The 24,871-nt window shown below is 45.7% G+C and overlaps 1 protein-coding gene across 1 annotated transcript in view; it reads left to right on the plus strand.

The window, feature by feature from the left end:
• Positions 1 to 8,636: 8,636 nt before the first annotated feature.
• LOC128881339 (probable G-protein coupled receptor Mth-like 1) overlaps positions 8,637 to 24,871 on the plus strand; it is a 139,643-nt gene continuing 123,408 nt past the window's right edge. Inside the window, exons 1-3 of the mRNA XM_054132282.1 lie at positions 8,637 to 9,785; positions 11,825 to 12,097; positions 15,391 to 15,626. Of these exons, the coding sequence (XP_053988257.1) occupies positions 9,265 to 9,785; positions 11,825 to 12,097; positions 15,391 to 15,626 (1,030 nt within the window). The 5' untranslated portion in view covers positions 8,637 to 9,264. The remainder of the gene's footprint in view (positions 9,786 to 11,824; positions 12,098 to 15,390; positions 15,627 to 24,871) is intronic.

Raw genomic sequence — 24,871 nt, forward strand, 5'->3', positions numbered from 1 at the left:
TGTTCGTTTACTACAATGTGTTCGGATTCAACCGTGTCATAAACTTAAAAAGATTGCGATTGCAGGAACTAGAGACAGTCGAGCTGCAGAGGCCTCTGCAGTTCCAGAGAAAGGAACGCGCAGCAGGGACTCGTGCTGCCCGCATAGACACGTGTTAAGTCTTAGGTTCAGGTTTTGGCGTGAGAGCATCTATCAAGACCAGCACGGTGCACCGCGAGACCGTGGTACGCAGCTGCTGATCTTCGCTGTACCGTGTCGAAGCTCGTTTCGCTGGCTGGCCAAGCTAACCGACCCGGAGGGTGGAGGATTTCTAACGGGGCGCGAGGGTAACCAGGAAGACGAGGGACAGGAGCGAAGGAGCGACGGTATTCGACTGAATAACGCTGGCTCGCATTCGACGAACTCGATTTGGGGTGTTCACGCATCCGGAACCGACAGGATACCGAGGCCTCCGCGTTACCCCTAGAAGACGCTCTTCTTGCCCCCTAGGAGCTTCGTGCGGGACCTTTGATCGATATCTTTAATTTTTGCCTAGTCGTGCTTTCCTCCCTCCTCGACACGGAAGATACAGTGCTTTATTTACACGTGACAGCCAGACTTAAATTTTAAGACAATTGACACTTTGCACTCCGAATTTCCTGACTTCGGTGCATTTTTGTCGACTGTAAAGGAATGAAATGGAGGAATTCCATCCACTGCCACTTGGAACAAAGACAGAGGAACCAAGTTGGTTTATTCGTAATTAAGAAAAAGGAACGAATCGTTTAAGGTGTCTACTTATTGGTACTTAGCTCGAAAATGTGAACGTCCACTTAAGGGTAGCAGCAATGTGGCGAGAGACGATTAAGCCGAGAAATAAAGGGACGTCGATTCGGCTTACTCTGGAACGAAGCAAAGCAGCGATACTGGATTTCTACCTGACGCTCGTGAATATGTCGCGGGAGCGTCCCGTGTACGTACCAGCGGCGCTCTTTACGGCGTCATTATGCGTATTCAAACAAGCAGGGGTGGCGAACCAACGAACGGTGAAAATAATCCTGGACTCTCGGTTGAATCGAGACATCGAATTCTTTTCACCGACGTAAATCAATGCGCATTTACGCTCGCGTTTTACTGCCTGTACGACACGGCTTTGCTCTTTTATGCGAATTCACGCGATACTTTGCTCGCCGGGGCTACCGCGTTCTTTGTCGTCCTGTTAAACTTTAATACCCGCCGCGCATCTAACATGTAACAAGCCGAATCGCGTCTTTCCGGATAACTTTATTCCACGTGACTGCGCGAGCTCCTCGCGAGCTGGCCCGTCTGAGAAACGACGCTATTAATATTAACAGAGGCGAGGGCGCCTCCGTGTTTCCCGAGTTTCGGAGTTTCAGAGGCAGCGAGACTCGCGACAGTTTTATGGGACGCTTTGGGTCAGCCGTTGGTCAGGAATCCGGTGTTAGGGATTTGGGATAGATCTAAATACGATTTCGTGCGTTTGATTCGCGATTTTTGTCGAGTCCTCTACAGCTTTGAGATGGGGAGTGTAGATCCGGAGAAGTTATGGATTGAGTCCTCTTGGATAAACCATCCATTGGTTGAACTATCGTAATTGCAGCTATCGAATTATCTTCGTTAGAAACTTCTTACCACGCTTTCCCACCGGATTTTTATTCTTCCACCTCCCAGGCAAGAATAAGGTTATCTCTCATCTTCTTCGATGGAACAATGACTCTGATTCCGCTCGTAACTCGTCCATTTCTCTTTCTCATTCGGCACACGCGCGGCTCTCGATATGGAAAGCCTCGTTTCGACGTCGACAAATGAAATTCATTTAGCACAGAACGAGCTAATTCGTCGAATGCACGAGCTTATCGACGCAGCCGTTACTGGTCCAAACGTTTTCGCCGTCACCATCCAGGTGCGAATGCCTAGCGCAGATAGCGCGCGATAAAGCATCGACGTTCGACAAATGCTGCAATTATTTTCTTCTTTCCACGAGATGAATTCCATTCATTTTAGACGTCACCGATAGAGTGTTACATTAGACGAGCGTTTATTGGATCAAAAAATGATTTGAATAAGAAGTGAAATGGCGTCCAAGTCAAGCTATACTCTATTCTAAAAATAAAACTGAAACACGTGGAGCAGTTGTGGCGATTGTCGTTGATTGCTCTGTCCCGCGAAGGGGGATGGAATGTCGTTCGGCCACGATAAACCCCCAAAAGAGGCAAGGCGCCAGTTTCACGCGCGTAATAATACGTCGAATGACGGGGCAGTCTCGCAGGACAATCGTACAGGTCCCGTTGGGTGTCGAAACGTAATTCATCATGTTGCGCGCCACCCTCGAGTGGGTGGCTAAGGGAAAATAGAGCAGATGGGGTGAATAGAGGAAGAGAGCGAAGAACGCTCAGGGAGAGGCGGAAGGGAGAGCAGAGGGCGAAGAGGAGGGAAGGTTCGGTGGGCCTGCACGCACTCGACGCATCAATCTTCTTCGCCAACAATGTTCACGTAAATTACCCTCATCGATATCAAAGTGACGAGGGTGGCAGCAGCGTTGCCGGTGGCAGTGACGCTGGCGAGCGGAAGAGGCCAGCCCTTATCTCGCGCCAGTCAGAAAATTGAGTTTACAAAGATCCCTTCGCGGAGGAAGGCTCTCTTACCGCCTCGTTGAACGTCACTGCCACGATACACACGCCACCCTATGGTGTCCATAAAATCTCGGCCACCCCCAATACACTCGACTAAACTTCTCTGTTTCTCTCGATCCACGATTTTCCTACCAACCCAATACATTACTATTAGAGGTTCTAAAAATGACTCTGAAGCAGAAAGTTCGCTATTCGCATCCTAATAGAAGCATTTACCTTACTCGTGCTATGTGAAATCTACAGGTGGCTAAGATCTACGATCCACGTTATCTTTCGTTTATAGTTTTCCTTCTGTCGAAACGTCTCCGACTATTGGAAACTCTTCTGGATAAGCGTCGAGCCACGAAAGCACGAGAAGCTGTGAAAAATATGCAAAACGGCGCGAAAGTACTCGAAGCAGGAAGCGTGCACGTCGTATCTTCGAGGAAGGTATATATGCACGCTCTGACCAGCGACCGCATAGTCTGCGAACGGCCTGTGCAATCGCCCCATAAATTACTCGGTGATACCAACAGCGCAGCCTGAGCGTGCTTCCGATGTGTACACACACCGGTGTCGGGTCTGTAACACGGTCTTAAATTTACTTCAGACACCTCTAACGGGCTCTTCTACTTCGGAACTTCAACGAAATCGGTCTTCTTCCGGTTACGCCTTATTGAAGTTTCAACCCTTAAAAATATTCTTTATTCTTCGTTTTATATTACCACTAAAACATTGTGTTTTTAAGAAGCGGCGTAATTTGTTAGAAAAAAATGCACAGTTGCGAGAACAAAAATATCGATGAAACAGCTTCTTTCCAGCGTTCTAAAGCAGAGGAACCCCTCGAGCAAGACGTAGGAAAAGATTAGCCCCGCGAAATTTTCGCTCGTCGACGATACTCGACTTAATGTACCGTTATGATCTTTATGGGCGCCGTTTATAGGCCGTTACGATTGAGTTTTCACGCCGAGGCGACGCTCGTGCCCGTGAAACGTGCGCGCGAATATCCCTCGTAAACTTCTTCCTCTTCTGGTATTGATAAGTCAATCTCGAGGAAGAGTTACGTCCCTCCCTGGATCGAGGGCTGATCTGTAGTCGGTGGATAATCGATGGGAATCGTGGACACGCAACGAAAATCCTCGTTAATCGTCCTTGCGTCTTACTTCTCCACTTTTAATTACGCCAGGCGTAATTTCCACTTCCGTCCGCGTGCGCTAGTTCTGGGCGTAATGAAAATCTCCAGCTAACGGGATCATCAGAGACGAATTAAGCGAATTTGCAATAATCGCCAAGTCGCTCGCCGCACCCTTCCGTGGACATTTAATTAACGAAGCTTATTTTAATAATCTCCGATCAGTCGTCGGAGTCCACGACTCCGCGATAATCGCGTTCGTTGGAGAAACGTCTGTCGTCCGTCTCAACGAACCCGACACAGGTCGCGGAACGAGCCACGGGAACAGCTTGGAATCGCCTAATCGCCGTATAACGAAAGTAATCGGCTTGAAAACGAACAGCTCTTGAATACGTTGTTTTACGTGTGCAAACGCGCATAGACGTTTGCCCCGGGCTTTCAAGCCTTTGAACTATCATAGATAGATCCGTCCGAAAGAGATACTTATCGTCTACTTTCACGAGTACGACGCGTCGTATCGGGCGTATCGCCTCGATGATAAAGATATGGGTAAATTGCTATTAGAAAAAGTCCACGCCGGGTAACGTCTGGTTGGCCAGAACCCGTGCCAGGGCATTTAAGTGCACGCGACAGAATGCATAATGTAAGATGGTCGTCGATAAACCGAACGCGACCGCGATCCTCCGGGGCCTTGGTCTACGAGCTTTCAAGGCTGCCGCGATTATCTTGAAACGGTAACGACGAGCCGTTCTCCTTCGACAAGAGCCGTGTTAATTTTCCTTCCCCTCTCGCCCCCTGTTTCGAATCGCTATGATCGACGACGTTCCTCCCATGGGTCCTCGTATTTATGGGGCTCGAGATTAGCTCGCCAGACCCCGGCTGTAACCTTTTCGTCGAAGGAGGAAGACTTTTACGGCATCGCGACTTAATCGAAAAACCTTATCGTCAACCCTGCCGCATGAATAACTTTATTCCTGCAAGCTTTCCTTATAGTATTTTACTTCCCCTCCTACCGCGGAAAGAATTCGCGTTTCCCATCGTTTCGCGCTGTAAATATTTTACAGGTTTGTCCGAAGGTTGCCGGTGTAAATTTATCGTAGGGAAGAAGTGACACAAAGACTCGAAGCTTCCCAACACGCAATTTCTTTACCCTTCAACGAACTTTCAACGATCGTAGTTAATGTTGCAATAACATTTCGTACAATTTTCCGCTCGAAATCCACTCCGATCCTGGTCATTTGCAGCATCGCGCATCGCAATGCATGTATAGCGTTCTCCTGCAGCGTCTTCTCCGTTTCGTTTAATTATTCCGCCGTTCAATTAGTCGAATGAAACCGGATCCCGCGCTCGATTGCATTTTGCAATTCATAAACCAAGCCGGGAGTGGGCTGGCGGATGAATCGGGGGAGGAGTTGCATTATCGTACGGGGCCCCCAGAGCGCATTATTTTCGGCCGATACGATCGTTGGGCACGAGCGATTCCCTTAATGAGTAACGGTCGATCGGGCAATGATTTCACCGGATTTCGAAATCGTTTGGAAGCAACGTGGATCAAACCGTCTGGCCCCAGTGTTAGCGTGTACCCTTCGTCGGTAGACAACGCTTTGGGGTAGATAAAATCTGTATTACGCTTAGGGATACGCGCGTGCAAACCTATTAACGTGCGCGGGTTGCGTCGCGACGCACAGCGTCGGAGAGCCTCGTGGATCCACGTGATTTACCGCGCGTCGGGGCTGCCCCGAATTCCAAAGCTTCCTATTAACCGACGTCGCGTGCGTTCGCAACGAAATTTGAAAAACGATTTTATCGGCGAGACTCGATTGCGAGCCGCGCCAAACCCGTTCGTTGCTCCCTGGGATATATTTCAGCGCGCGCCGGACAGCCGCGTAATTGCGGCATACATCTCCGGCTCCACTAATTTTGCTATAAGTTTCGCATTAAGTCTAAAAAAAAGCAGCCCCGACTCGCGCCACCGAGCCTCCCGCGACAAATAATTCCCCGGGCTTTCTCCTTTTCGTTGGAGGGATGACGTTAAGGACACTTTAAAGCGGCAATTTACGAACTTTGCGCAAATACTACCCCTAAAAACGAAGAGGATTTCTGCGACAGGGGTGCGTAGGGAAAATATTTATGCTGTTGAATTTCTGGAGCACTAGACTGGAAAGCTAGACAATCTAGACACCTAATTATGTATGTAAAGAAAAACATGACACTCTTATCCTACCGTCGCTTTTCATTAGATTCAAATCTGCCGCGCTACCGATAGTTTTCAAACACGTGACAGAGCAGAAAAGCGGGGCAGAAGCGAGCGGGAGTTCCTTTGTTTTCCCTGGTCTCGAAGACGCTAAGGACACTTTAATTGATAAAATTTTCGCTGAGCCACGACTACAGCTCGGACATAAATTCCCAATTTTTGCCGCGGAGAAACGGCGAAGAAGTTTAATTGGCGCCGTCCGCAACTTTTAAACCGTTTCCGCTCGTCGGCCCGGAACAGGCGTCTCGCGCGTTCTCTCCGAAGCGACTGCGACGGCAAAAAGTAGTCTACTAGGCGGTTTTTCTCCCGCGAGAAAGGTTTCCCCGATGCAACGACGCTTTTAAATCAATTTTCGACCGCGGACTCTGGACGCGGGACCAACTTCGAGAAACTTCCAACTCGAAGCAGACGCTGGTGGGTGGCGATCGACGAACAGTGAACGATTCCGTGAAGTCGTTTCGCAATGTTTCCCTCGGCATGGTAAGCTTGCAATTAGAAAACAACTGGAAATTGTTTCTTTGGAATTTTCGTTTCCACGAGATCTTTTTTGCTCGGTTGCGAACGCAGACGTAATTTCCCGATTCGCGGGAATCGAGAATAATCAAGGTTAGGTTTATAATAGAATTCACTTCGGTTTAACGAAATACAGGAAGTATATTTATTAAGAATTTATTATACCGCACCCTATGTCGAAGCAATTAAAATTGCGTGCAAAAGACCGAAGGAATATTATTGTTCTTATCATCGCGAGTCGAATGGCTTTCAGAACACAGTCTGAATCTCAGATCAGGTCCCGTTGAACGAGATCACAGGGCGCTACGTTGTGAATCTCGCGAACGTAACGCGACCATAAATTATCGGAACGAGCGGCGCGCTCTATGCGGAAAGCGTTTCACCGAGCGAGTCTTCGCGGTTTGCTCGAGGATGGTTTACGGACTTGAACTCGCGCACTGTTACCTTCATTCGCGGTCATTATCGCCGTCGACTTTCGCGCGATCAGAAGCTGCATCGCGATGAACCGCGTCTGCTTATCCGAGGCCAGGATGTTCACTTTGAAAATACATAGTCGGAGATGGTAATTTCGCGATACCGAGATGGCTCGCCACGCCGCTCCGTGTTTATTGTGTCAATAATAATGAACGCGAGGGCGTTAGTGTATATTTTCCCAGCGATTCCACTCGGCCATTGTATCTTCCCGGAAGCCTGGGGAATCGTGCTGCCTCCGGTCCCGACTCCGCGATCATCTCGATCTTTGGTTCAGTGTGTATAGGAAGCGGAGTAACTCGATCTTATAATTGAGGTTGCTTCGTAATTTTTTTTTTTTGGGAAAGGAATAATTGGATCGAATTGCGAAATATCGGAGACCTGGCCTCTTTGACAAAGTTTCGTAAGATGTTAGTTTCTTTACCTAGCCTACTTTAAATAGAGAGGATTATTTCAAACCCAGTTGTTCGACGTTTCTAAATTTGTCGAGAAAACATTGTCTCCGAATCATTCCGAGCAGGGTAATTAGCAAACTACATATTGCGCGATATTTTCTCGTAAGGATAGGAGCAAATGTATAGTAGGCGTGACCTCAACATTCCGTAGACACTTGCGGACAAAAGTTAACGAGCTCTAATTTTACAAGAATTTTAATTTTACAAGTACTTGAAAACCACACGAAAATCTTAAGAAAACGTTCGTTTGCCTCAACAATGATATATCTTAAAAATCATAATTTTTAGGAAAACGACCATGAATAATTTGTTTCTTAACTTTTGCCCACAAGTGTATATAATGGGATCACATACGTAACGATTAATTGTTCTACCACCTGTCGCTCGACATAGCGTCGAATGGCAGTGCCATACAATTATCCTTGCCATGAACGAAACGATTTTTCGTGCAATAATTTGTACAACTATCATTGATATAACATTGCGGCAACATTGTACTTGATCAAAGAGGGTCCTCAGCCAGGGTCGAAACGTTGGGTAATGAACTTTATTTCCATTTGCACGCGACTCTATATTTATTCCACGCGGTGAATCTACATGGGTGCTATTTTCAGCGAGTTGCAATTGATAACTACGTTCGTTTAGTAAATGAAAATAAATTTTTGTTACACTCGACGAATGATAAAAACACAGTGGAGCAATACTGTTGTTCGTTCTACGAACGTGCTGCGTTAACATCGATTACTTTTCATATTGTCAGTTCTGCAACGTCGTCCTTTTTTGTTGACGAGGAGAAATAGAGCTGTGCGTATTTTCATTATTCCGCACGAATATGGTTCCGTGTATACCAAAGTCAACTTAGGTATCAAAATATTGTGACGAATCGTGTCAAAGGCTTTCCTGGAAGCAAGCTTATTCAAATATAGGATACTCTTGGTAGGAAAAGAGTCCAATCTCGCGTAGAACTGTTTGGCAAACGCGCAGGAGCGAGATGCAAATAAGTCGCAGGAACGGGTAAGGCGGTAAGCAAACAGCGAGGAATCGAGAATGAAAAGACGCACGCGTTTCCCACGGGGAACAACACAGGACAGAGCTCCACGCAGAGTACCGTTGCACTTCCGGGAAGGAAGCTGCTAGTGGGATCGAGCACGTGGTCGCGAATTCTACCCCCGCGGAGTAAGGTGGCATCGTGGACGAAGGTCGTTGCGAAGAAAGAAGAAAGCTAGGCGGTTGAATAAGGGCGGGAGCAGTAAGTGTCTGCGCGCGCACTTCGGAGCACGCTGCTCCCGGTGGCTCGAGAGGCGGCCGCGTGGTCGGACCGCTTCAGTAACTCCGAAACCTCCGAGCGGGTGAGTCACGTCTGATTTCGATCCTGAAGAATACCTCGAGACGCTCCAAAACAGACTTTTTATACGTGTAATTCGACACTTGTTTTCGTCATCCATACGTCAACTGCTCCGTATCGAGATCGACTTTATTATCCGAAGGCAAAAAAAAGTGTACAGAATTTCTGTCAGTGAACGTTCCATTCGCTGTTTACAAATATACGAGGATCGCTCCAATTTCGGGTCGCTAAGAGAGGTCCGATAGATCGTTCGGGACTGGTTATCGTTAGTGTCGTTCGTGAGCAGCCTGAGACCACTATCTGGAACTGTATTACCGAAAGCTTGATTAAGAAAACAGTGATTTCTCTATTCCTCTAACTGTATCGAGTCTTCCAGCGAGGGACAAGTGACTGTAAAACGGAGTGTCGTTTTTCCAAGTGATGTCCTCGGTTTGATCGACCGCTCTAATCGAGTTCCCGCGTATTTTTCACACAGCAACGCCATGAAGGCGTTTCGTTTGGCAGCGATTTTGGCCGTGCTGGTGACGATGGTCGCTTCGGAGCCAACCGATTTCGCGCGATCGAGACTAAGAATCCTCAAGTGTTGTCGCGACAAAGAGGAGCTGGTGAAAACGTCCGACGGCGACGCTGACACTGCGACCCGTTGCGAAGCCACCGCGAACGTGTGGAAACCCTTCATCTACTCGCCGTCCCGTCAGACGATCCTGTCCAATCCGCCTCCGGAGTGGAACATCGTTCAGGGGAGGAAGCCAGAGTGCGGGGACAACTCTGTGCTGACCTTCGTGCCCTACAGAAGCACGAATCCGTTCGTGCTTTTGGACGATGGACAGGCAATCCTCGATGTCCACGCAGATGACAAGTTCGAGCCCGATCAGTACTGCGTGGACGCGAACGCTCTGTTGGTGTGCGTGCAGAAGAGAATCGAGGGAAATCACGCTGCAGCGACCATGAGGCCCAGGGTTCGTCGGTGCTGCGACGAGGACGCGGCTTTTCACGAGGAAATGTAAGTTTTGGTTAAAAATCTTATCGATAAATCGAATAGGCCAATAAATAAATTGCTAATAAATTACTATTCGTTATCGACCGTTCGAAGAGAATTCTTGTGCATCGCAGTACTCCGATATGCGAGCAGTTCGATGACACACGGTGTTCTTAAGATAGGGAACTAAACTTCGACAATATATTCTACTGCAGTGACGAAACGTGCAAACATAGATCCATAAACGATCCGTTTCTTAACCACGGTATCAAAGGAAACGTATTGTTAGGCGCGTAAGCACTATTCGAACGCGATAGCATAATGTAAACGATCGCTTACGAGTCAGGTACAAGATAACAATAAGCGTCGAGGTATAGCGGAGCGTATCTTTTTACTATTTACACAATACGAAGGGATCCACCGCGTTAGATAGCTTAATTGGTAGAACAGTCGTCCAGCGGGCAAAAGATCCGGGTCGGTATAGCGGTTCGACAAATCTAATATTCCTGTTCTCCCTACAATCTGTAGGTGATAGTCGAAACTAGTTTAGTGCGTTAGGGTTATTTGTATTTGTCAAGATGGGACCACGAAGATGTTGCCCGTATCCGAGATACTTGGAAGAGGTTGCGTTAACATTGGAATCAATCAGCCAGAAACTACGCTTGCTTTAATTTATTCAAAGATTCGGGACAAGTCGGGTCTCGATTTAAATTCGAGTATTTTTGTTTACATACCTAAATGTTCGAATGTCGGTGGATCCGATGTCCCAACTGTAAGCACGGGGCGGTTTCATAAATACGATATTCATACGTGGTCGCAACTGAAAAACAGATAAAACGAACGAAACCAGAAGGTCGTGTCGTTACCTGTCGTCGTGAACCTACCTGTTCAAAAGCGATGTAAATATCACAGGTGACTTCTTTTCGCGAAAAGCAGTTGTCGACTACGTTGCTGCAATTACTTAAATACAATCAACGTAGGATCTACGAAAATAAAGCAACTAATAACCGAACGAAAAATGTGGCAAGTGTTGCCACTATGGCTCGAAGTGTCGAGATAACGGCGATTAGCATCGAACAAAACGTTGGTCGCGACGATTTCGCGGGATTTATTGCTTTCATCTGGTGCAGTGTATTTTCCATTGAAAGGTGGGTTGTCGTTTGACACTCGGGTCAAAAATGAATGATTGAACGGTTGCTGGGGGGGTGAGCGTCGCTCGAACGCGTTTTGTTTGCGATGCAAGCGTGACGTTCGGGGTAAACAGAAAACGTCGGGTTCGGTTTTAATCGCGTTTCCAATCGCTCATGCTTGGGCGTTCCGTGGACTTTGTTGGCATTCTGTACAGCCAGCGCGCGTTTCCTAGATAAATTCCTGCGATACGACCTTCTTTCGTGGCGCATGGTACCACTGCCTTCCATTCGTGCGACCGACTATATTTACTGGCGAGTGTTTACGGTCGAAAACTGCGCGAGCCTGGCTCGCAGCTGAAATTCCAATCGTTCGCGATTCTGCTAATTCGTAGCCTTTGTAGTCTGAGAAAGGTTTATTAACCCTTTACACTCCGAGCATTCTATTCCAATCGAACAGCCAACGAGTCGAAAGAGTGATGGATCGTTGGAAAGACCGTATTTTTGTTAAAATTTATTAAATCCACTAAAATGTATTTGTCACTCCAAGCTCTATACATATTGATTCAGAGACAGTAAAAAAAATCGCAACATAAATCATTCGTCCTGTATGTTACAACCTATCGTTCGTTGAATTTGCATTACATTAGATTTTATTGCAGCGTACCGCCATCCATCACCACTGCGCCGTGCGATAAACATTTACATATTTATTGCGAGCGACGAGATGTATGTTATATGTTTCCTGTAATTTTTGAACCACCTATCGCGATTAAGATTGAGAAAAAATCACAGCCCGCAGCCCTTGTAACTCATTCGTTTCTAGGAATGAGGTATACGTCTTTCAGCACTTGTTTCTGGTACATCTCCGGTGAAAATCGAAAACAACGGTTGCCCAGACGGAACAGGAACGTGAAAGTTGTTAATGTTTTGCAGACACACGTGTGCTGAGCTAAAGGAAGCTGCAGACGCCACGCCGTTGTTACCGAACGCATCCTCCGCCGTCGAGATCGTGTCAGGATTCCCAACATGTCCACGTTCGGACAACTTCACGATTTTGGGGGACGCGAAGGATGCCGTGTTACTGCCAGACGGTGGCTTGGAAATAGACGGGGTCACGTTACCTACCGGCCAGTTCTGCGTCGAGAGGATCAAAGAATTGAACCAGGTGGTCAAGGTGTTCGCCTGCTCGGAGCATGCATCGCAAAGGTACGTTCAAAGGCTACTGTCATCGTTCTGTCTCTTGGTAACAAAGAAAATGAAACTATCCAGGACCAGAATGAAATGGTAGACTCGTTAGCAAATGATGTATCTAGAAGAAATATATTACAGAGCTTTGAATAATATTCGACATTGAACTCCTAAACGACTGTTTGCTACGAGAGTCAACAAAGCGTCGCTACGTAATTTACTCGGTGTAGTATATTTCCGCAATCGTGCACAAGAAAATTATTATTACCCTTTCGTTTTTCAACGCTGCAACCCGACTTTCCCTCGTTAGCTTCACGCTCCCAAAAACAGTGCGACGACCGTTTTACTTGCTCCTCTGCGTTAAACGAAATTAAAGTAACGAAGGGAACTCGTCGCTGAGCGCGTGTTTCGAACTTTTGCCAGACCGGATGAAAACGAACCGCGCAGCGAAAACACGGCCGAAATCGTGAATAATGGATAAACAGCGGCTGTCTGAAATAATAATTGCGCATACGATTATGTTTCCAGTTCCATCCGATGCATTGAGTGGGCGGTTTTGAAAGAGAATCTTAATAAAAACACTTGTAATCGTAAGAATATCGAATTTACAACAAACTTCTACGAGCACTCGTTCCAGTTAGTTTATTTTCAATCGATAGCTGATCGAATTAATCCGTTCGGGTTTAACGAAAGAGCGAAGTGGATCGATGCAGCGACCCACTTTGCAGCTTGGAGCACGAATCGTCTTTTTGCTCGGTTAAGTATCGGCTGCCCCAATCTGGATTTATAGTATGGCTTAATTGCATGTTCGATGGTAGCCCGGATGAACATACCGAGTTTCATCGATGACACCTCCAGAAAAAGTTGGCTGGCTCACTTTCACTCCTCTGTCGAAGAATTTCTAGGTCACATCCGCGAGATACGTCGCGTCATCCGTGACTCGTTCCCTCGTTCGAACGATCGGCATTCGAAACGAGCCTTTTTCTGATCGTGGCGAACGCGAAAGATGAAGAATTTCGTTTCCGAACGCTCGATCTTCAAACTTGGTATGCCTTAAAACGACAGAACCTGTTCGTCATTGTACATATACTCTAGGGTTTGTTGTACCGGACGTAACAGGTATTCCAGTGGTTCTTATACGTTGAAAGGAAGATCTTGGGTTCGCGACGTAGTTTAGAGAAAATCGCGTTTTATAAATATGTCTCTACTAATCAGGGTCGATATACAAGATTGAAGTTTATCCGTCGTAAATACCACCCGAAGAGCATTTCTGCAACAGCAGGAAGTTCTGTGTACGGAATGGAATATCGCGGGGAATTAGTTATGAACGACAGAAATACGAGACACGGATGGAAACAGAATTTCTTAAACAACTTTCAACGTTCTGGGGTTCGATATTATGGATTCCGTTTGCGAGAGTTGCTTTCGTCCAGTCCGGACTCGGGATTCCGGGACGATGGGCGTTAATAGGGTCCGCGAGCGCAAGAGTCCCGGAAATTACACAGAAAACGTATCACGGGTTTCGCGTGCAATTTGCAAAGCAACGCTCGAAACTCAATTAACGCGACCGTGTACACGTGGCCCGCGGCCGAGGAGGAGGCAGCTTTTACGAGTGACCGCCGTACCACCTGAAGCTACGACCGCACATCGTCGTTTCGTTTCGTTTAGAAGCGAAGGTGTTCGCCTGTCCGTTTACACAGGGATCCGATAACTCGAGGAAAAGTTTTCGCAACGATCGATTGACGAAAGGAAACAAATACGTTCGCGTGGAAAACGATTTCCTCCGTCGGTGACACGTCTCCTGCTACTTGTAATTTTTTCACCGTTGAAATTGATTCATGTGTAAGTGCGAAAATAATTTAAAGCCTTGTCGATCTTAGAAGAACTGTATAATAAGATGAAAAATCTTCGGTCGATGCATTATTTCTGCATTCGTATTACGAAACAATCAGTGGAAGACTGGAAGTTAAAGGGTAAAGGGTAGGTTCGAACTTTCCCGGATTAATTTTACACTTACGCGCGAAATTTGTGGTTGCGCCTCTGGCGGCGAAAAAAGGCGAATACGTACGAGACGCTACTCATCGTACGTGCAACGCGAAGAAGACGCTTGGAGCGTTCCTGATGTCCAGCACACGCTGATTACTTGGAAGATGGCTTTTTTCCCTATTCGCGACGAGTGTGTTTATTCATTCGCCGCGAGAGACGTTCGTCGACGTGACTAAGCTGAAACAATCTCGGAATCAAAGGTACGATTTCTCTCTTGGACTTTCACTCGCTGAGCTTGCTTGGCTAACCCGGCTAGAACAGGTTGTAGATTTACGTTGAAATTGAGGAACCGATTGTACGAGTTTGCGTTTCGTAAAACGAAAAGGAGTTCTGTCGAGACGAGAAATTATCAGTGGGATGCTACGTAGTCGCGACGTAAAATAGGAATCGTAAATTCGCTTTCGGTCGATCTAGAAGGTAACGGATGATTGAATATGTTTAGAGAGTTGGCAAAAATGCAATCGAAAATAGTTTTTCCAATGTTCAAACCGTGATCAGGGGGATCTCAAAACGTGTTTCTCGATATTCTTCGCGATTATTAATATATATTTGCCGTTGACATTCATTTTATTAACATGGTTAACAATAAAATGATGTTAGGCGAGCAGTTGTGTTTTGCCTCTATTTTCTCTTTGTGTGCTGATCCGTCGTCCGTGCCTCCCCCCTCAAAGGGCACTTCGTTTACCGCGCGATTAGTGAATTAACACATTTCATTAGATTAAATTCTATAGTATCTTTTATTTTCATAATGTTAGAATTATATAATATTTATTTTGTCTATTAGATTAATGTTTATGATATTAATCATTATTATTAAATCGTATTAATCATATAAATCATATCAATGAAATATATCGATGTATGTAAGAACATATATGGCCCAGCGCCCCTAGCGGCGCCGGCGCGTAATAACTCATCGTGTAGGAGCACGTCTTGTCGCTGCGTGTCGTATTTCACATTGTCGAATAATTTCTCGAATTTCTCTGTATATTCGCTAAGTCTACTTACGATTACAAGTCGAGCGTGCTTGCTAATGCTACTCGAACCCCAGCAGAAAGTGGAGAAACCATGTGTAAGTGTCGTACTGGAAAATTAAATAGAAACGTTTCCCGCCAAGCAAACAACGCCGACGCGTCGAAATTTCGCGACGATCGGTACGTGAATTCTTCGAGCGCCGACAGTGACAGACCGACCGACTTTGCTAATTAAGACGTGCAAACAGAAGAAAGAATAAAAGCTAACTTGTTTCCTTCGGTAACTTGCAGACCGAAGATCCAGGCGGCCGATATCAGGTTCACCTTGTACCCCGTGGGCTTCATCATTAGCGCGGTCTTCCTGGCAGCAACGTTGGCTGCTGGCTGGTTGTTGCCCGCCTCTCATCACGTCCTGCATTGGCGTTGCCAGACTCATCATGTCGCCTGCCTGATGCTTGGTGATCTTCTCATGGCCATCATTCAACTCGCAGGAGATTCCCTGCACGGCGGAAGCTGCAAAGCGTTAGGTGAGTCATTGTGTTTTATCGTTCTTTTCTTTTCATGACAGCCCTGATCTGTCGAGCGTGCATTCCCCCCACCGAGGGGCTAGTCGTTTCCTAGAGTGATTAAATGAAACCGTACGAGACAACTCTCGGTTTCGATGTTACTGTTTATTTATTTACGAATATTAGATCGTTTTTGCATTGAGACGCGGGGATAAATAGCATAATGTAGAGAATGTATAGAAAAAGTGTTCTGTTTGTAAACATACGTTAAGCGCGTAGTTGAGTTTTCTTTATTTTTGTCTACGCGCTCGGATCTGTCGAGCGTGCCTTCCCCCCAGAGGGCCAGTTGTTTACCATAGCGAATTAACACATTACATCGGATTAAATTTTATGGTATCTTTTATTTTCATAACGTTAGTGTTATATAATATTTATTTTATCTATTACATTCGTTTTCAGATTAATATTTATTTAACCGACTTCGAAAAGGAGGAGGTTACTCGATTCGACATGTATATTTTTTTATATATTTTTTTTTTGTCATAATATTTCATTATTCACATAATGATGGGAACAAATCCCATGGTAAAAAGGCGATTAATAGGCTACCGGGCCGTGAATCGCTATTAGAAACTTAGAAACAGCTGAGACAACACCCAAATCGTTGCTACTGTTTATTTATTTACATAAGACGTTTCTATTTCGACTTAATATTAACACATATTGTATTTAGTTGATATTTTATTGTGTTTAATATTCTCTTTTCCAACGATAATTTACAGGACAGTTTCCCCAAAATAATCTAACCTCACAGAATGTGCACATCAGATTTGTTTATTTTTCTCATCTAATACGAGTAACTTACGCGACATCGGAACCAATCGGTGCTGTTTAAGTCACCGAATTGGACAATCGGGTAAAATCATTCCGAATTCCTTTGGTAACCATCCAAAGTACCGCTTTTCTGTTTATCGCGTCGGCACGTCGAGCAAACAGAAAGAATTCCAATCGTATTAATCGTCGGAGAAAACGCGATTTCGCGTGGAATGAATCGCGATCGAATGTCGATTAACCAGACCCGGTGGCAAGCGCAGTTTCGAGCTACTTTCGAATTTTTCCCCGCGAAGAATCGCGAGCGGCACGTCGATTATACGCGCCGCGTCGAAGCTATGCGACCAAATGCACCGATGGAATTCGAATTCGTCGGTTGGCTGGGCCAAAGCTTTATTTGCCGGGTCCCTTTCCCCTCTATCCCGAAACTCTGGGCTAATTATTCGGATAATCGTAGTAATCCCTCGCAGAGCATCGCTCCTCTCCGCTCGTACCGATCGCGGGAATCGATTACAGCGCGCACCTGCGAGCACCCCTCTGTCTCACTATGCAGGGTTTCTCATTTGCATCTCGCCTCGTTTTCCGCCATTATCGCTTTGTACCGTTCTTTTACACCGCGTGTCCCTGGCCCTCTGCGCGAACAGATTTACCTTGGTCCATTTCGCGGGGGCAATTATGTCGTACCCGTGGAAACCGAGGGAATTTACATGAAACGTATTTCTTTCTCTTCGCCTCGTAATCCCTTTGCGTTTGGAGCTCCCAATCTGCCATGGATATATTCCTCAACCTCCGAGCCGAATGGACAGCGTTCCAATATAGCGACGAGGATAAATTTCCACGCTACTAAGGAAATATTATTTCGAATGGGCTTCGATAAATACTCTATTTCATTTTAAACAAAAGGTATTATTAAATAGTAGATTTTAAAATAGTAATTGATAATAGGACTGATCCTTTAGCACAGGACGTATAGTATAAAGTAGAATGGAATTTCATTCAGAGGATACTGAAGATAATTATTTATTGAAATTCATTTCCAATCTATTTGCAATAAATACATCAGTTCTGCACCTCGCTATCGTAGAACCCAACAAAGCCATCCAAGTACCCAAGTACCCGTAGACCTACTCCACTAAAAGTCATGTTCCTCATAACCACATATTTTTTTTATGGGGATACGAGTTTTTGCGCGCCGAAAGTACAATTGGACCGGGCGAGTATGGGCACGGCACAAGTTTTATGGCTTCCCGTGAGGATCGTTTTACGTCGAGAGGAGGCGAAGGGTCGTGGGCATGGGCCGTCCACGAAACCTGGAAAAAAGAGAAAGTGGGACATGATCGCCGGGTGACCCACAATCCGCAGTTCGGTTTACTTCTTTCTTTTTTTTTCTCTCTGCTGCTCCTTCCCCCCGGAAACCGCGCGGAAAGTTTTCCTTTCCTCTTGCTTATCGGCGAGTTTCATCTCGAATCTTTTACGGCCAAACTTGGCCGCGTTTATCCGATTTCGCGAGAGATTTATTCATTTATTTAATACTCGATTGTGCGATTATGTTCCCTGGTAATTTACGTCATTTTTCAGATTTTTATTTGAGTAAAAAGGTAACCCTGACTTTTTGGAGTCCCGTGACGAATAAAGGTGAAATCATTTTGTATGAATAAATTGCTCGATAAAGATTAGGAAAAAGAGTTAAAATTTCGCACAAGTATGGCTAAGAGCATAAGCCGTCTTTCCCCAGAAATTGTTAATCCCCAGCACTCGGGGGGGGGACCGAGGCAAGTAGCTGCGCAAGTAATATAAGATTTAGGCGAGTCTTCGACGACGGTGGGGGCCCCCCCCCCTCGGGTAGGAATCGAACGAAGAAACGCCGCGAAAACTCATTTCGCCCGGGGTTGAGCGTATTAAAATTCATGAACGTTTTTAATTCGATTAGTTCTGTCGTCTTTCAAGGAACCGGTGGCAACAATCCCGGTTAAAAATTCAACTCGATTATGCTCGCCGTTGGGAATCTAGTTGCCTCGATGTTAACTTCTCGCTCGGCCGACGGTTGCGCGAGCGGAATAATTCGCGGTAGGAAATTTACTCGCTTCTTAAATCGACCTGCCCTCAAACGGTGCTCGGTACTTCTATTTCCGGCTGAACAGAGCGTCTACGAAATAAATCGACATCTGCAGACGAGGGTGCGAGCGAACGGATGGCCTGGAACACTCGAAACCGAAACAGACCGTCGTCGCGAGCGCGCTCCAATTCGTCGAAAGTGGAAATTTATTTTTGTTTGTGTCAGTTTTTGGAATAGGTTCAGCTTGGATAGTCTGGGGAGTAGGAATCATTTTTAAAAAGGTCCTAGGACATTACAAAGGCGTCCCCTGTGAATTTTTTTACCGAAACACCCTGGTTTAACCCGAGCTTCTATGCAATGAAATTTCCATTCGATCTTTCTATAAAAGTTCATCGACCCCCCGACTCGATCCATCACAGGAAGGTCGTTGGAAAGACAGAAACTTGCGACTACGCTTACGTAACGCGGAATCGGACTCCCGTAGCACGATCGACCGAAAAGAATGCATTTTTCCTCGACACCCAAAGACACGCTTGCCTCGTGCGGTTTCCTCGCTCTTCTTCAGGCGCGAGTGTCCGGTTACGAAGCGTGGACGCGGCAAAATTTCGCGCTACCGCGGCATCAGCTTCGACCACGCGAGAAAATTCCATCGCGACGCTTAACGGTAACGCGACTCTTCTTGTCGCTAGAAAACGCTGCTCACCGATTGTTCGCAGAACCGATTCCCGCATCGACGGCTTTGCCGCGACGTTGAGTAACGGGTCAAACATTTAAGCGTTGCAATTACGGGACTTTTTTAACGATTCGAACGACAGTCTGTCGCTCGTCGGTATGCGGTCGAAGCAATTACTCGAACGAGTTATATGCTGTTCCTCTCTTTCTTTTTTTTTTTTTTTTTTTTTTAAACGTCGATCTCGACGCGATTTACGATCCCGTGGCGCAACGCGAGCATAAATAGCGTGGTGCGCGTTGCGTGCATCGGCGATGTCTCAGGAGTCGTATAGTGCAGCCTTCGATCGGCTGCAACGGTAGATCGCGTCGTGCAGATCTATTTTGTCCTCGGGAGCGTTTCACTGTGTACTATTAGAATGTCTCAGGCGGTATTGCAAATTAGAAAATTTTAATTCATGAAATCGCAATAGCCTGTAGGCGAAATTAATTTATCATCGCTCGAACACTCAGTTACGCGAACTTCGAATCAATTTATAGACGCTTTAATCATAAATACGAAGCGTAGAGTCTCCTGCTTCCTTATAAGTACAAAATGACGTAAAATTACGCCAGCTGCGGACAGCTGACGTAATCCATAGGTGAGAAGACGACGAAAAATTACGTCAGCTGTTGCGAATGCATTGAGAGACCATAATAGTTTCTGATAATGCGTTATCAATTGAACGATGAACCACCTATACATTTTACTCCAGTTTATACTGCAAGCCATTCGATAATGTAACACATCGTCTGGTAGACCGGTCCTCTTCAGAGCTTTATAAAGATAAAATGATCTTTCTATGATCTTTCTCAATTTATTTTTGCAAGTATATTTAATTTTTCATTTCCACAAAATTCCGAAGGCGGCGGTAATCGAAGCGTTCCGTTATCGGATCGTATCGGTTATGGAACCCGTTCGTTCCTTATTTTCCAAATTTTTGGTATCCGTTCCACGCTCTTCTCCGCTTTCAAATCTTATTGGATTTAAGGAAATAGAGTCTCCTCATCCCCCCCGAGGGGATCAATATCGGTCGGGAAACGAAAAAGGCTGGTTCGAATCGCGAATCGACAATCCTATTCCCTTCCTTCCTGCCTCCGTGCGTCAAAAAGAATTCCACGTTTTCTCGAAGCAACGCGCATGGGAGAATGTTTTCGTTTCGTAACGCTTTAATTGCGCCCGCCCGCAAGTACTTACGACTCACCTCCCCTCTTTCTCCCGGTTTGATTCACTTTTAATTACTTTCACGACCTTGCGAATGTCTGCCGTACCTCCCAGCCCCGGCCGACTTCGCGGAAACTCTTCTTCCGGCGTCGCGCGGCGTCGAGGTGCGACTTGACCTTCGCCAACGATCGTGACTGGCCTGTCGTAACACCTTTCTAATCGATCCTTTCCAGCTTCGTTACCTCTGGAGCTATTGCGTCGCGTGCGACGTCCAAGCAAGTCGCGTCATCGCGTTTTCCAGAAACGTGTAGGGATCTTGTTTAGCTCGAATTTGAAGTTACCAATGACTGCCAGGGAATTTAATTTGAGAGGATTTAATAGAATGTTTACGGTAGAATAATTCTAGGAAAACCCGCACCGGTTCGCTGACCTTTGTGTATTATTTAATCAAAATAGTCTGGAATTACATTGTAATGTATTTAATTCTTCTCCAAGGGGCTTACCAAACATTTCTCTTAATTCATGGGAATACATGGAAAAATGGAATTCAAGCGAATACTAATCGAGCAGGCTGCGTTCTTGTTCTATAAAAATTCCAATTCGAATATTGGATTCAAATTGCGTTCCACCTGGAACGCGAATTCATTTGAATAATTCAGTCGAGTAAATGTCGCGAATGAATCGCCGCGTTTCTATTTACCGTCTGTTACTCGTGAAAAAATTTCTACCCATCTCCCGAGTTGTCGAGAAAATATGAAAACGCGAGTTTCACAGAGTCGCTCCGGTTACGGTTCCCTCGACCTTTCCCCAAGGAGACCAGTATTTCCTAAGAAAACACCCTGACCCGAGATTACCTCAGCGTGACTTTGGCTTTGACCGAGGACTTGGTCGCCTCGGTCGACGGCCCTTTTATGGGGAAATCTCGTCGATAGTCCGTATCCTGAACGACGGAGAGGAAATCAAGAGCACAGGTTTCCATTTCTGCGTCTCGATTGGTTCCGTGCTTCGCGCCCGGTTCCGAGCAAATGATAAATCGTCGCCGAGTTTGGTCAGGTGATAGAATCTTTTACCTTCCGTAGACAGCCAGTTTCCGAAATAACAAGGATTAATTGCACGCTCTGATGCAAGTAAACACCCGTCGAGGTAAATGTTTTTCATTTTCGCGGCAAATTAGAGCAAATGCTCGGCATCCTGAAACAAAAGTATCAAAAGGAATACCTTTTTTCTTTGCAATTTAGAAACCATATTATCTTTCTTTATGTTTAATTGCCCGTAAGACTTAATGTGTAAAAAAAATGTAGCTGCTCCAATTTATCAAAAAGATGAAGAAACTCGACCAGTAGTTTTCTTACATCTGTAAACGTAAATAGCTCCGCCACACCGGTGTTCCTCCGAGGTTTCGTTACTCAATCGGATCGCACGCGTCGAGTAAAAAATTATCCGCGAGTTTGGCAGCGATCCAACGCGGAATCTTCATTTATTAGAAAGTCTCGTTTCCCCTGTCCACGAAGCAAGTTTCGAGAAACGTGAAGCAGCCGCCGTGTGTTGTTTTTCTCAGCCCGACTGGAAGATGCGGATCCATAATCTCTGTTCGTCGTACGAGAAAAGAAACCAACCCTCGTGACGCCGACGATATCCCCAGAATTAATGACGACAAAAACGCGCCACCTATCCCCCCGGACGAAAAGTTGCGAATTTTTGTCCATCGCCCGATATACGTGCTTGTTCTCTCGTTGGTGCGAGGGTTTCTTCGATTTTTCACTCGCGATAATATTTACACGTTCCAGATGACGACTTCTCGCGAAGCTAGTCGTGCGCGTTTGTTTACATCGTTCACTTTATTCTTCGAAAAATGCAAGTACAAAGAGCTTGTGCAATAAGCAATTTCTTAGTAACCTATGTGTATTCTAGTTGAATAAGAAGTCTTTGAATCTGTAGAGGCGTTAGATGTATGTTTGACGTCAATGTTTGACCAGTGTAACGCTATTTAGTGCGATCAATTGGCTAAAGAAACAATTGGGATCTTTCATTATACTAGAAGGGTGCGAAATCGATTCCCCTTCCCTTCGCAATCATAATTTCGATAACTCGACCGCGTGGCGAGCACTGTGAAGGGTATTGTAACCTCCTACTCCAGCCCACCCATTAACAACGAGCCCTCTTGTAACTATAAATCGACTGCTCTTGTGAAAAATACGAGCGCCCGTGGCTAACGCGTTCGTAGAATCGTTTCGGAGAACAAAACTTGGCTCTCCGAATTCATTTTAATCCTTTTGCGTACACTGTATCATTTCCCATACAAATCAGTTCCAGACGATTTATGTGATTATTAACCAGTTTTCCTTTTTCTGATTATTCCTCAAGCTTTGTTCTTTTGGTCGTTGATGCAAATTCGATGCAGCATAAATTCGTCTCCCGAAAATAATTTTTATTATTTATTCTGAAGCTACTTTGACAGTCCGAAGCAACGGTGCCTAAAGTTAGAAACCTAATGCTTCACGATTTAGAGAATTTCAACGATATACTCCGAACGGTCGGGACTCGTGTATAGTTTCGAGAAGCTCTGGTTTATTTCGTGATCAAAGTGTTTCGCTTAATTAAAAGATAAGATAGACGGAGGAGCGCTGCGACGCTATCGTAGGTCACTTTTTTTCAATGTCAAGTTCGCTCCCCTAACCGATGGCTGAGCTAATTAGACCAAAATAGCGGTGCACAGAGAATCCCGTGTTCCTCGACGACAGATTCGCTCTTTTTCGTCGTTCCGTGCGCACCTATGCGGCGCGGCGTGGGCAAACGACAGGAATTCGCTGGCGTTCACTTATCTCGTTCGTCGGTCGTCCCCTTCGTGAAACGCGTTTGTCTGATAATTGTCCCTTGTCCCGAACACTGGTCGTGTTTCGACCAGAAATCGTCGTCTGGAACGATTGAAATAATTACGAGAAGTAAATTGTCGACGCTCCGAGTTGCACGATCTGCTCTGTGAGACGTTGTCGAGTAAAAGATATTCTCACAGTTTTTGTAATATGAAACTGGTCACTTAAAACCTTGGCTATTTTCACATAAAACCTGTGATATTATCATAATTTGAACAAAAGCCCTCGTACCAATTACAAAAATGACCGATTTGGAGTTGGAACGATCCTCGTAAAACGATGGAAATTGCCTCGTATGAAATTGGAGAACTCGAACGTTCCCGTGGCTCGAGAGTGCGTCCAGGACGAAGATTCTGCGTTTTCTTGGCGACATCTGAAAAGCGCTAGGTTTCGATTCGCCGGTTTAATACGGTTTTTTACGACTCTGCGAAAATTGTCACGGCTTCGCGATTTTATTATCCCGCCGGACACACGGTGCACGCTCTGGCGGCTCCTGTCGCGCGAAACCGGAACTGCGGACAGCAGAAATCCGTGGAAAGTAGAAGAACGAAGAGCTCTCGTGTAGGGGATTTGGAAGGCAAGAGATTGCTTGTTATACGAAGGTCGAATGTTTCACAACATTTGCTCACGGGATAAGCCCTTTGTACTTGCAAATAGTGCCGGTGTTCATAAACACTTAGTACCAATAAGTTAATGTTTTGGGGAGGGGGAAGGGAATGTAAGCTTTTGGTCGGTAGAAAATCCTCTTGACTCTAAATCCAAGGGAAAATATTCGTTTTTGGCTCTGTGCTAACACAGAATTCCTACGATCATAATAATATTATGAAATATTAATATTACTCAGGGGAGGAGCAGCACTTGTTTCAATATTACGAAACGTTAGCAAGGGTAACAAAAACACAATATTTTAAATGAAACATACATAGAAAATTAACGAAACGTCCGTTGTCTGAATCAAAGAGAAGAAAACCTATTTGCAATAAATATATATTCGTGGAATACTAGAAAAGGAAAATAATCTCTACACCGAAAGTATAATATTATCAGTTTTAAAATTCCTGTTTCTTATAAATAAATCTGGTTAACCTCGCGTGGTCAAATGTCGGACTCGACGTCGAACCTTCTCTCGCTTGAATTTATTTTAGTTCGTAGCTAACGGGCTCGGAAACGTCGCGAAAAGATTCGCGTATTACGAAATATAAAATGCTCGATGAAGCTCGCGGACTACGGGCATGGCTGACCATCAAAGAAATTTTATTTCTCTGCTTTATGAATTCTGCTCGTGCGATTAACGATTCGGTTTAAAGACTGAGCACCAATGGGGAATACGAGAACGGTCCGCAAACAGCGGCGGGGTTCGTTGAAGCTCGCAGTCGTAAAAGCTTTGAATGCGAATCTATGAACACACGGTGGGTGGAGGGTGCGCGGGGGATTTTCTCCAGAGTCTCCAGTCGTTTCGCGCAAAACCGCCGAATAAAAGCTAACGCGTACAGCGGCGGCGGAGTTTTGTCTGGCGGCGCGGCAAATCGCGGCGTGCCATTTTTATGTTCGCTGCGAGGCGCATAGTGCGGTGATTAAAGAGCGCCACCGGCGCTCGCGAGCAAGAACAAGCCCCCGAGAGCAAAAAACGAAC

This window comes from Hylaeus volcanicus, chromosome 8, assembly GCF_026283585.1.
Source record: "Hylaeus volcanicus isolate JK05 chromosome 8, UHH_iyHylVolc1.0_haploid, whole genome shotgun sequence".
NCBI classification, from domain to species: Eukaryota; Metazoa; Arthropoda; class Insecta; order Hymenoptera; family Colletidae; genus Hylaeus; species Hylaeus volcanicus.